Below are 12515 nucleotides of genomic sequence, written 5' to 3'. Positions count from 1 at the left end.
TCTACTGCTAGCTAGTTTATTGTGATGGTGCTGGGTTTTTTTTTTTTATTATGTTGCTCTTTGTTGTTTGCTTTCTCTTCTGTTTTTTTTCTCCATACAGGTGATCCAGGTGTTTTGTTTGTTTGTTTGTTTGTTTGTTTTTCTTTCTTCCCCCCTTCTCACCGTCTCTTCTCCCCTCTGGTTTTCTTTCTCTCCCTCTCTTTCTTTCATTCTTTCTCCCTGTCCTATCCCCCAGTCATGTCTGTCCCGTTTGTAGCAACCGAAAATAAAATAAATTCATAATTATAATAAAGGTCAATCAAATGGACCAATATGGCAAGGCCATGATGATCCACTTGGTAAAATAAATCCGCTTGGCATCTTTCTTGGCCTTAAGACAACAATTCTGATGGCTAAAGATCCAAACGGGACACAAAAAAAAAAGAATGAACTAAAAATGGTGGACACTAGTGTGCGAAAGTCTAGAGCCACACTTCATTTCTTCATATTTTGCTTCCAAGTAGCCAAACTTTCTTGGGTTTTTTTTTTTTTCTTTTTTTTTAAGCTGTTTTGTTCAATAGTTCCCCAAGGTCTCTGAAGAGGGCAGCACAGCGATTAGCACTGTTGCACCACAGCAAGAAAGTCTTGAGTTCAGCTAATTTCACTCAGCTGAAGCCTTTCTGTGTGGAGTTTGCATGTTCACCCTGTGTTTTGGGGGTTCTCTCCAGGTACTCTGGCTTCCTCCGGCAGTCCAAAGACATGCAGGTTGTGGGGTTAGGTTAGTTGGTGAGTCGAAATTGTCCATAGTTGTGAATGTGAGTGCACATGGTTGTTTGTCTCTCTCTGTTAGCCCTGCTGCATCAGGCTGGCGACCTGTCCAGGGTATACCCTCCTCTTGCCCTATCGTAGCCCCCCTGCGACGCTGATAAGGTTAAGTGAATGGATCGTTCAATCTCTGAATGACTTTCTAAGTTTCTCATTGGCTGTCATTGTCCATTTACAGTTCAGTCTTTGCACCTGACGGTTAAAGGAATATGTTTTATTTCTGGCTGTAAATCCACTTAACACTGGCCTATGACACATTCAAGCTTTAAAAAGTCACCCGTATATACATAACAGACAACTGACAAGAAACCTGACAAGTGAAACATGAAAGAAATTTTAAGCCTAAAAAGAAAGAACTGTCTACAGCAGATGATGAGTATCTGAATGGCAGGTCCTTAAGAAATAGGAAAACAATCCAGTAAAGACCTGAAACGGGACCTGAAATGCATCTGGACCTTCAGCTGATCCCTCTTCTCTTCACTGAACCCTCATCGAGAATGGTCTCAGTAGAAAGGTGACTGTGAAGAAGCCGTTCTTAAGGGAAACTGTGAGAAAAGGCTGAGTTATGTCAAATTATGCAAGAACTGGCCTGAAATTATCAGTTGACAGGTTTGATGGAGTGATGAATAAATATTTGAGCTTTTTGGTCCATATTGTCATCAGTATGTACAGAGGAGGTCAGGAGTGGGGTACAACAATGAATGTCTGCAGCCATCTGTTTAACAGATGGACGATCATGGTTTCAAGCAGCATTTGAGCCTGTGGTTTTAGGATCTTTTTAAAATGGATAAATGTGCAAAAATAGCATCAGATTTTGATCCACCAAGCAATACTACCTGGAAAGAATGTGATTGGCTTGATTTTTCAGCACTCAATGCAGTAGAACCATACGTGGATTGAGAAATAGACAGTGAAACACTATTAGTCATGGATTGGCCTCCACGGAGCCCAGGCCCTAACGTCATTGAGCCAGTGTGGATCATCTTGACAAAGAATGCAACAAAAGCAGCCACCATCCAAACAAGAGCTTTGAATGTCCTTCAAGAAGCCTGGAGAACAATTCCTGAAGACTACTTAAACAAATTACAAGACCGCTGCCTAAGATCAGGCTGTAAAAGAATAAATGTGGTCATAACAAATATTGACTTTCAAGATTGTTAGAATTGCCCAGACTCTGTTTATGCCTTGTATTCTGTATTTCCATGGAGGTTTGCATATATTTCAATAAACTGTTCCACGACTCCTCAACAAATAAATTTGACTTCATTAAAGTTGTTTTACAGGTTTTACAAAATGTAAATATTGCAGTAAACAGTCCCATTACTGTTGCGTGACACTGAAAATTTGGGTTTATAACATGACTTAAGGTCAGCACACTTAACTTGTTTGCTGACTTAGTGCTTATTTTAACCTCTGGAAATAACAAACATTAGGGCCAACACTATGTAGAGAAGCACTGGGAAAAGAATATAATATCTACATCCATCTAATATATCTAATCAACCAATAACATGCCATGTAGACAAAGTCAAAAGAACCTGTTGAAGCTCAGACTGAGCATCAGGAAGAAAGATGATATGTAACTCTGAACATGGCGTGGTTGTTGGAGTCAGATGGGTTGTTCTGAGTTTCAAAAATTGGTGAGTGGTGACTTAGAGGTGGTGTAATGGTGTGAAGGATATTTTATTGGCAGACTTTGGGCCCTTAGTAGAAGCTGTCCACCCCACAGTATAGCCATCTTCTCATGTCTTCTTCCAGCAGGATAACTATGTTCCAAAGCTCGAACTACTTTCTTGAACATGACACTTAGTTCATTGTACTCAAATCACAAGATCTCAGTCCAAGAAAGGACCTGTGGGATGTTGTGGAATGGAAGATTAATCTCAGAGTAATATTTCCAAGCATGGTTGAATCTGCGCTGCAAAGAAAGCAGCTCTAAAAGCAAAAGAGGATCCAGTTTCATAGTACCAAGGTGTGCCTAATGAAATGGCCAGTGAGCCTTTACAGATTCTGTGCTTGTCACAAAAAACTTAGTTACAAATGATTGCGAGAAGATGTCAAATTTGACGCAAGGGGGCCTTTCATTAATGTCTGACTGACGGTCCCAAGCTTTACTTTGAGAGTCAAGTAAAAATTCACCACATGGCCCAAACGGAAAAAATAAATAATAAAATAACTGCTGTTTTTCATTTTCAGCACAATGAATCTTATGTTTCACTAACAGCAGGCTTTGATACAACATCTAGTACTATGTCTTGTCCTATTAGCTGTGTTTTAGTTGGCCTGCACCATTAAAAATGCTTTATTGGTAACAGACTGCAAGCACTATGTTTGCGCTGCACCTTTGGATGACATGGCCTTAAGGTTACAAACTTTTATATGATTGTGATCTTCACTTACATTTTTCGTTGCTTGCCCCTTCAAGTTTGAATTGTTTGCTCCCCTTTAGCATATTTAACTTTCTGTTGAGCAATGACAGGTTCTTGTTTAAACAGATAAAAACATACTTTCACAGGAAACTAAATAAAGCGCCTCTGGCCGTGTTTGAGGATTAGAGTATGAGGATTAGATTTCCATTTTTTCTGCCAGCAGCCATTGAGGTGCCCTTTTTTTTTGAATTGTGTGCTCAGCTAACTTTTGCCTTTGGGTATAACACTGTCATGGAGATACTGAGCCTAATGTAAACAGACTAAGAGTGCACTGTTGCCTTGTGCAGTATAACAGCTGAGATCTGTCCTCACAGTCCATTTAGAGTGGCCGTTCTGATGTCGAACTGGAATGTCTGGAATTGCAGATATTGACATTTCAGTCTGAGACAATCGTTTTACTGTTTTAAACTCAAATGCTATTGAAATTAATCCAAGTAATTAACTAACATCATTTCTGGTTAGATTGGGGTTAGGATTAGGGTTTGGGTTGGTCTGAGACTTATTAGGAAAAATACCTCCAAACTGACCAGTTTTTGTTCAGTCACAGCAAATTAAATAAATAAATAAATAAAAATACAAATTCTGCGTCAGAAACAAGTTTCCATAGTCAGCCGGTCATATGCAGGTATGTTGATGTATAAATAAACATGATGTAAATTTACTGTTGTTTACTTGTGCAGTATGTCTTCTGTATTAAAGTCTAAGTTTGAAAGAAACAAAACAATAAAAGGAAAAAAAGATTTCTTGTATGTCTTTGCATGACAGTAAACCATACTCTAAAAGGTGGGCGTTGCTACAACGAGGCTACAAATTCTAAAACATAGATTTTAACACAGGCATCTTCAACCCAGCAGGACAGAAGATCTAAACTTACCACAAAAAGTAACAAAATTCATGTTTGGTCAGTTATTACTCTATTGTAACGATGCTTCTTTACAATAAATCTTATACCGTTGGAAACCAGGTTTTTATTTTTCCTTAAACGATGCCACCTTTGTAAGGAAAATTTCATTTGTGGGTTGCGCCTATGAAAAAATTCCATATTTTCTCTGTGAATGTCAAACACCCTGTTTGGTGTCGTCTGTGCCAAATTGGATGATTACAGTCTAAAGAAACAAGACACACTGACAATTTAACAATTTATTGATTGAACAAACAGGGGCCTCTGTTGCATGTGGAAGAACCATAAACAGCTACAATGGCTTGCCACCTCCTCCTCATGCTGGTTACCAACTTGGTCAGCACCCCTTTCCTTCAACCACTATTTGTCACAAGACAGCCAATGTGGTTGTGTTGGCTGTTAAGCCTTCAATGTCTTGTTTATATAACTAAGTTCATGTAACTGCCAAAGTTTAGAGGCAGTTGCCCAAGAGAGTGAACAGTGTTTAGAGTTGTTTGTTGTTGTTGCTTTATTCTTATTTTATGCAGTCATTTGTGTGAAGTTAGCTCTGTCACAATTAGAATATGAGTCTTGGCTAAGACAAGTTTTCTCTCTGTAATGTTTGACTGACACAATCCGAAAGTTAGATTGAAAAAAGCTTCAGAGCACAGTTATTACTTTACAGTGTTTCGTTTTACAGGCAGAAATGAACCAAACTCAGACCTTTGACCACTTTTGCATTTGCTCAAAAGGTTTTGGGTGGAGTACTACTTTTTTTTCACGCACGCTCATTCAAAGGAGTTTTAGAATGTATCTTCACTGTTAAATGTTCTTATGAATCTTATTTTAATAAACAACACTGTCATACGCAAAACTAGGGTGGCACTAGGGGTGTAAGAGATCATTTTAGGGTGGCACATGCCACCCCATGCCACCCTTCAAGATCCGCCCCTGGAAAGTACTCGTGAACATAACAACTGACTGTTAAATTTCCTTTAAACTATCAAACAGGCATACACTTGTCTCCCGCACACTGGTGTCCAAACTCACGGGTGTGCTCACACGCCAACTTGGTTGCGCTTCACGTGGGCTGCTCAGCTCGCGCATACTGGGCCGTGCGGCCGATGTGAAGTCAAACAAACTATACGAGAGAACCTGCCACGCAATTGGTTAGCGTCGTGAAGACCCAGCTACGTCAGCGCCCTCCCATTCGCTTTAAGACGAGGGCGTCAAGTCTCGCGGTTAGGCAACGCGTTTGTCGTCACTCTTCACTGCCACGCTTCCAAACACGTTAGGCAGCTGTCATGGACCACATTAAAGATGGATGGTTTACAGAGTCTTGTACGCTATGGCCAGGGCAAGCAATGAGTCTCCAAGTAGAGGAGGTCCTCTACCACAAGAAATCCAAATTTCAAGATGTTATGGTTTTCAAGAGGTGAGTACAGTGAGGCTAACTTCACTTAGCTAACGCTGCTAGCTGTTAGCTGTGCTCGCACTGATTGAGCAACCTAGAGCATGATTTTTTTTTCCCAGATGGTTGAAAGATACGTTTTTTAAGCTTGGCTCGTGATTTGCATGTCATTGAAACTTTAGTGTAAACTTTAAGGGTAACGCTAGGTTCATTTAAGTCACGGTACATTTATTTGTTTAATGGTACTAAGCATGTGGTTACACATCTGAATCCTAGGGAAGCTCTTATGTAAAAGTGATCCTGTTGCCTCATGCTGTGCTGTAATGCTACTTTCCAGCAAAACCTACGGAAATGTGCTGGTGTTGGATGGAGTGATCCAGTGCACAGAGAGGGACGAGTTTGCCTATCAGGAAATGATTGCCAACCTTCCCCTGTGTAGCCATCCTTGTCCTAAGAAGGTATTTCTCGTAAATGTGAAACAACAGTACATTTGGGATATTTCCAGCTGTGACAGTTATATTTGCATTTTCACAGGTGCTCATCATTGGTGGCGGAGACGGGGGTGTGCTAAGGGAAGTGGTGAAGCATCCGCTGGTGGAATCAGCGGTTCTTTGTGAGATAGACGAGGTAGGAGCAACAACTCTGTTAATTTATGATGTAGGGATTGTCCTCTCTACTGCCTTTGATGACATTTTTATGTTGTCTTCTCTTTAGGATGTGATTAATGTGTCAAAGAAGTTCCTGCCAGGGATGGCCAAAGGGTTTTTCAGTCCCAAGCTCACCCTCCACATTGGTGATGGCTTTGAATTCATGAAGCAGAATCAGGACGCCTTTGACATAATAATAACAGATTCATCAGACCCAGTGGGTAGGTGCTGCTTAAAGTCCCACAATCCTTGTGTGCCCAAAGAACTAATCAAACAACACAAATACGGGACACGCTTTAAGGAGGCAGTCTCAATTAGAATCTCTTTAATCGTTATTTCAGGACCTGCTGAGAGCTTGTTCAAAGAGTCTTACTACCAGCTGATGAAGGCAGCATTGAGAAGTGGTGGAATTATTTGTTCCCAGGGTAAGTTTATATTTCACTGGACTTGTGCATTAAAAGCTGGCTAATAAGTAACCTTTTGAGTCTGCTAAAGATGTTAGTGAATGGATTACTTTCTGTTGAGTTGTTCCCTTCAGATTGAGTAATGCCAAAAGATGGGAAAGTAACACTTTTTTTTTTTTTTTTTTCCCCCCCCTCTCCCTGCCTCTTGCTTTTGTAACTGACAGGCGAGTGTCAGTGGCTCCATTTGGAGCTGATAAAGGAGATGCAGACCTTCTGCAAAACCCTATTCCCTGTGGTGGACTACGCCTACAGCACCATTCCAACTTATCCCAGCGGCCAAATTGGATTCATGCTCTGCAGTAAAAATCCTGTAGGTGTTAAACTGTCATTCTCAGTTTGTCATCCACCACACTTCCCCAAGTGTTCTTGGATTGCCTAAAAAAATAAAAGAAAATGCAGAAATGTTCCATAGCATAAGTTTCTTCCTGATCATCCTTGTGCCTTGTTTGTTTTTTAGGAAACAAATTTCAGGGAACCAGTGAAAGCACTGTCAAAAGAAGAGAAGGAAAGTATGAGCCTTAAATATTACAACCCTGAAATTCACAAAGCGTCGTTCGTTCTCCCAGAGTTTGCAAGAAAGGTAAGTTGGTTTCAAATTTTAATAGTCTGTCCCACACTTGGGAGTGCAATCCACACAATGCCGACGGGTATTTTCTGCATTTCACCTGGTGTCTTGTCTGACAGGTGCTCAGAGAAGCATGACCAGCAGCAAAGGGCCATGTGCATCCTTCAGCCAACCCTTAGAACATGGATAAACAACCTTTTTCGATGGCTTCTTGAACTCTACGTAGTTAAACGTCATCCCAAGATTTTCAGTTCAGAGAAAATATTGATTATGAGCCGGTCTTGCACACTCTTGTGTTGTCTTTCAGTTCGTCATGTAATTGTCTTATCTGCATTTTGTGAAGCAAACCTAACCTCATTCTGAAATGTTGTTTTTGTTTTTAATTCTGTTTACTGTAAAACAATAAATTACACATAGCACAACATGTGTAATTGTTACATGGAGTATAGGAACCGATCTACCATTTACAGGTCAAGTGAATAATACTTCGGCAGGTGGCTTCAATTTTATTGTGGCTGATTGGTGTATGTAATCCTCTACTGCACATTTATTTTGTGACCTTTATTATTTTGATATCTTGTCACAATCATGGTTCAGAATACTGTCCACTACACAGAAACCCTATAGTGCCTGAAACTGGTTGCGCATAATCTACCAGTCTTATGGTCTCCTACTCAGAAGCTAAATGGAAAAAGATCCCTTTAAACAAAACAAAAAAGCACCTAATTGGCTTAGTTAAGGCTCAGCTTTGAGCGTCAGTTATCGAATACTGTAAAGAGATCACATTACATGCAAACTTAGAAATGTTACCAGAGCTTTCCAGTCCACGAAGAGTCTTAACATATGAATTCATTATGCAGTTATAGCATGCAGTATTGGGTCTTGATTACTGAGTGTACTGTTTGTACTGTGGTAAGAGTCTGACTGCAGGATGTGAGATCGTTTCTTTAAATGGAAATGTAATAGTTCAGTGATTTGAGCTAATGTAAGACATGATTTACTGTTAGCTATGGCTACCTTGACTCTTTACTGGGACATGGTGTTATACCTGAATGAATGAATTTGTCTTTTTTTTTTTTTTTTTTTTTTTTTTTTTTTATAAGAATCATGAACTGTAATAAACTGGTAACGCAAAATTAATGGATCAACGGCTGGGTTATGTTTTGTTTTTCGAGGTCTGCATTTTCCAACCACACTTTCAAGCTGCTGTTTGCTGCAAATGGTGAGCAGGTTCTGTGGGAGCAGTGTAGTGTTGAGACACGTGCAGCTTTGGTATTCAGGCACCAGGTGGCATCCTTGAATCTTTTATGTTTTAGGCCCGTCTCCGCGTTGGAATTATACTGCTGAAATTCTTTGAATTAGAGTAAAAAGCAGTCGGACCCTCTGAGCTGTTTAGTGTTTCATGATGGGAAGTGTCACTGTGGAACTTACCATTCAGTTGCATCAACTCAAACTACTGTGTAAAAGCTCAGTCTTCACTAATATTTTTTCATTTTCTATTATAATGGGACCAACCTGCAGTTCAGTACTATGTTGTCACGCTGCTTTTATACAGGAGCTGTGCCCGTAGCTGGATGATAAAGATGATTTGTGCTTGTGAGTGTTAATACTGTAATATAGGAAATGAAGCACATCTCTATGGGCTTGTGTTCGCACCAATGAAGCAACAGCCATGAATTTTTAATTTGACTGGGTTTTAATCTCCATACCACAGGAACAAAACTTGGGAATACAATAGACTGACATTAAAATTAATTTCTTCTACAGCTAAATTGGTGGCTTGTTTCCACGTGTACAGATTCACCTGTTTGTTGGATAACAAAAGCATAAAACCCTTATATGATCTGTGAGTCACTAATTCTCAGCCATCTATTTCAGTTACTTGTTGAGGTGGTGACTCAGCAACACGTAATAATGAAAATGGAGATTTTAATGCACATTAATGCAATCTCGGAGCACCTATAGTAGTCGCTGGGGGATCCTTAAGTGTTTGAAGTCTCTTGCAGTGTCATCTGCAGATCCCTTTAAGCTGACGTTGCTGTATATTCCTCAAACACACTGAACTGCCAATATAACAATTTTTAACAGTCAGCTAATCTTTGGATTTGCTTTGGGCCAGCTTCAGATCTGCAGAAATCAACCCAGAGACTGTTGTGGAAGCATGAGAAATCCATTTGAACATATCAAACGAGGCATACTTGAATCCGAGCGCCGCATGTTCCCTGCCAGTAGCAAAACAGTGAATCCTGTAAACTCAACTTAATTGTGCTTTTTCATGAAATGTCTCACAGGTTGACAGCAGATTCTCACACACTTTGAAACAATGTCATCTCAGACAAGAAAGTATAATTAACTTCAGTGAGACATTTACCTCGTACACATTTTAAATATATATAGTATTAAATGTTTTGTTTTTTGTTAAGCCATAAAATACAGTTTATGGTGTTCTTTGGTAAATAAGTTTGTTATGTCACTATATTAGACCTATAAAATATTACTTTTTATGCAAGCAAACTTGATTAGTAGTTAAACTTGTGTAAAGAGTTGAGGAATTAATTTTTACTTATAATGTATGTTAATGGTATTGTGTAGAAAACCTCAGTGGCAGTTTTAGAATCCGTTTGTTGTGCAGTGCATCTGGTATCCATTGTGAAGCAAAGGACATTAATTTGTTTTCAATTCAGAGACGCCACATGCATCAAATCACGGGGCCCATGTTAATGCAAAGATAACCACAAGATCCTTATGGATCAGCACTAAACTACTGAACACTGCTTCCTTTTTAACAGCTATGCTAACTCCACGAGATTGGTGATGTGCATTTCCTGAAGAGATTTCGGCGAGTCAGTGGGAGTGTCAGACCGTTCAATTGCAATCTGCAGGTGTCAAAGAGGCATATAGAAGCAATATGACAGGAATAGGATTTTGCCCGGGGTAGGGTGCCAAACAGCGGCCTGTGTTGGGAGTGGAAGATAAGCTGGCTCATGGTCAATTTGTATCTCTTTTAGATCTACTTTGACTCCTGCTACAGGGAAATGTGGCCGCTTTATTTAAGTGCTAAAAATGTTTCAGGCATATCCGTTGGTATCACACTTTAGATGAGCTGTGGAATTGTCCGTCCACCTGTCTGACAGGTATTCTCTGAGATTGTCTATCGTAACTGCGAATGCATTAGTTGATGTCAAAACCTGGTAACGGGCGATTGACGTCGTCGTGCGCTGCAGATGTTTCCTCCCGATGAATCACATGTACGCAAGCCATCTCACAATTTGTCAAAAAGGTTAACTTTTAAACGGTTCCATTTGTTGTGTCCTGACCTCTTCATCTCTCCTCCTCTTTCATGCTCTCGTACACACCCCCAACAACATCCACACACACGCGCACACCCTCCACCCTCCGTCATACACCCACCACCCTCTACGTCATTGGCAAACACGAAGGGGGTAGAGACATATAAAAGAGTGAGGGGCTTTAGAGGTAGAGCTGAAGAAACATCAAATCTTCTGAGCAGCTGCCACCAACTGCACTCCACTTTTTTCCCTCTCCCACCGTTCTTCTCTGGATCTCCGGCTAGTCTGAGCTGCTCAGACTCTCCTGCTCAGACACACACAGACACACACAGCCACACTGTCTTTGTGAGCCTCCTGCTCCTGTGACTGTAGCTCTGGTCGGTCACCTGCACTCCTGTCACAGCATGCAGCTCCTGGTGGTGTTAGCAGCTCTCATGGGGGTTGTGTTCAGCGTTAGAGCAGCTGCCGTGCTTCCTGTGGAGGATAGGAGCCCCATCCATGTGAACAGGGTGAGGAGATTGTTCGTATTGCTCATATTAGGTTGATGGTATTTTTTTTTATGACTTTGAAGTGTAATTATTAATAAATGTATCCAGTTACTACATGAGAAATAGTTTGAATGATTTGAATTTTGAAAACAAAAATGTAACTTACCATAAAACAAAATCTGTGGTTATGTAAATAAATAGTAAGATATTTAAAAATGGCTTTTTTAAATTGAATTAAAACTGCTTTTAACTGACATGATTAATATTGTCAGTATATATAATTTAAAATGGGAAAAGTATTAATGATCTGTGAGCATCACAGACAAGTGTTTTAAAGTCACACTTCCATGATTTTTCCTCCGTGATAATATTATCTCTACTTTCTGATTCCTGGTTAGGAGCTGAGCAAAGAACGCAAGGAGCTGATCCTAAAGCTGGTGTCTGGCTTGTTGGATGGAGCTCTGGACACGAACATGCTGCCGGGAGAAGCGACACCTGTGGAGCTCGAGGAGCCGCTGGAGTCTCGTCTGGAGGAGAGAGCTGTGTATAACAGGCTATCGCTTCCCCAGCGTGACCGCAAAGCTCCCTGTAAAAACTTCTTCTGGAAAACTTTCACCTCCTGCTAACAGTGCCCAAAAAAAAACCCCACTCGGCTCCGCCTGCCTCCGGTACTCCTTCTGTTCCAGCTCTACATAAACTGTGGTAGACCTCAGCTGTACATATCATCTACACCTGTCACACATGCAACATCGATGGACTTCACTGAGACAGTGTGTCTGTTTGAATATTAATTATTTATGTATCTATTTATGTATACAATGTATGTAACAGTTTCTTTCAGGGTCAACAATAAAGCATGGATATAATATTTAAAATGGTGATAACAGTTAATTACTTTTTGTTTTTTGAAGGTCAAATTTTCCATCTCCTGCTTCTGTAAAACAAATGCAAAGGCAGATTTCTTAGAAGTGTTGTAGCTGTATTTTTCTTTGCGACTAAAATAATCGAAATATTTCACGGCTTTCCTGTGTGCGAATATTTTTCTTTCTAAGAAACATTAAGGCGCAGCTGTTCCCTGTGGATACGGAACTTCTTTTTCAAAAGCACATCAAACATTATTTTCTTTTAAGTCTTTCTACTTTACCGGCATACACACAATAATAACCAGGGGAAGCAATACTGCTACAAAGATCGGATTTTCTATAACTATGAAGCATTAAAAAAGGAATAAACTGCCCCCTTTTATTTTTAAATGAATAGCCTTTTACTCATCTATAAATAAAACTATACCGTAAGTGAATTAAGTCAAAGTAGCTTGAGTATTAGTCCTTATTAATTCCTCACCACAGGTTGAGGGAGACGCTTCAGTGACTTATCACAGATCGTTAAACATGTCAGTGTGATAGGAAAGTATATAAATCAGAAGCTCCTCCCGTGTTCACACAATCATGATGTTCTGTTTCAGAATATTATGAGCAAAGTGGGGAAAAAAGGAGAACGGCTGTCAAAGCACATCAACAAAAAACAATAAATGAAG

At 40.0% G+C, this 12515-nt stretch overlaps 2 protein-coding genes across 2 annotated transcripts; both read left to right on the top strand.

Annotated features, from left to right (window-relative positions):
• The first annotated feature begins 5355 nt into the window (after positions 1–5355).
• Positions 5356–8344, top strand: srm (spermidine synthase). The gene is made up of 8 exons (XM_084918247.1): positions 5356–5548; positions 5862–5982; positions 6059–6151; positions 6239–6392; positions 6513–6596; positions 6800–6945; positions 7093–7215; positions 7320–8344. The coding sequence occupies exons 1-8, from the start codon at positions 5418–5420 to the stop codon at positions 7335–7337; spliced, it is 870 nt and encodes a 289-aa protein (XP_084774373.1). The 5' UTR covers positions 5356–5417; the 3' UTR covers positions 7338–8344.
• A 2320-nt stretch (positions 8345–10664) lies between these two features.
• sst6.1 (somatostatin family member 6.1) lies at positions 10665–11999 on the top strand. Its single transcript, XM_084918307.1, has 2 exons — positions 10665–10999; positions 11377–11999. Exons 1-2 carry the CDS (start codon positions 10895–10897, stop codon positions 11602–11604), a joined length of 333 nt encoding a protein of 110 aa, XP_084774433.1. The 5' UTR covers positions 10665–10894; the 3' UTR covers positions 11605–11999.
• Positions 12000–12515: the final 516 nt, after the last annotated feature.

This window comes from Perissodus microlepis, chromosome 20 (assembly GCF_051167445.1).
Source record: "Perissodus microlepis isolate ML-2025 ecotype Zambia chromosome 20, ASM5116744v1, whole genome shotgun sequence".
NCBI classification, from domain to species: Eukaryota; Metazoa; Chordata; class Actinopteri; order Cichliformes; family Cichlidae; genus Perissodus; species Perissodus microlepis.
This window is presented reverse-complemented; position numbering and strand designations above follow the sequence as displayed.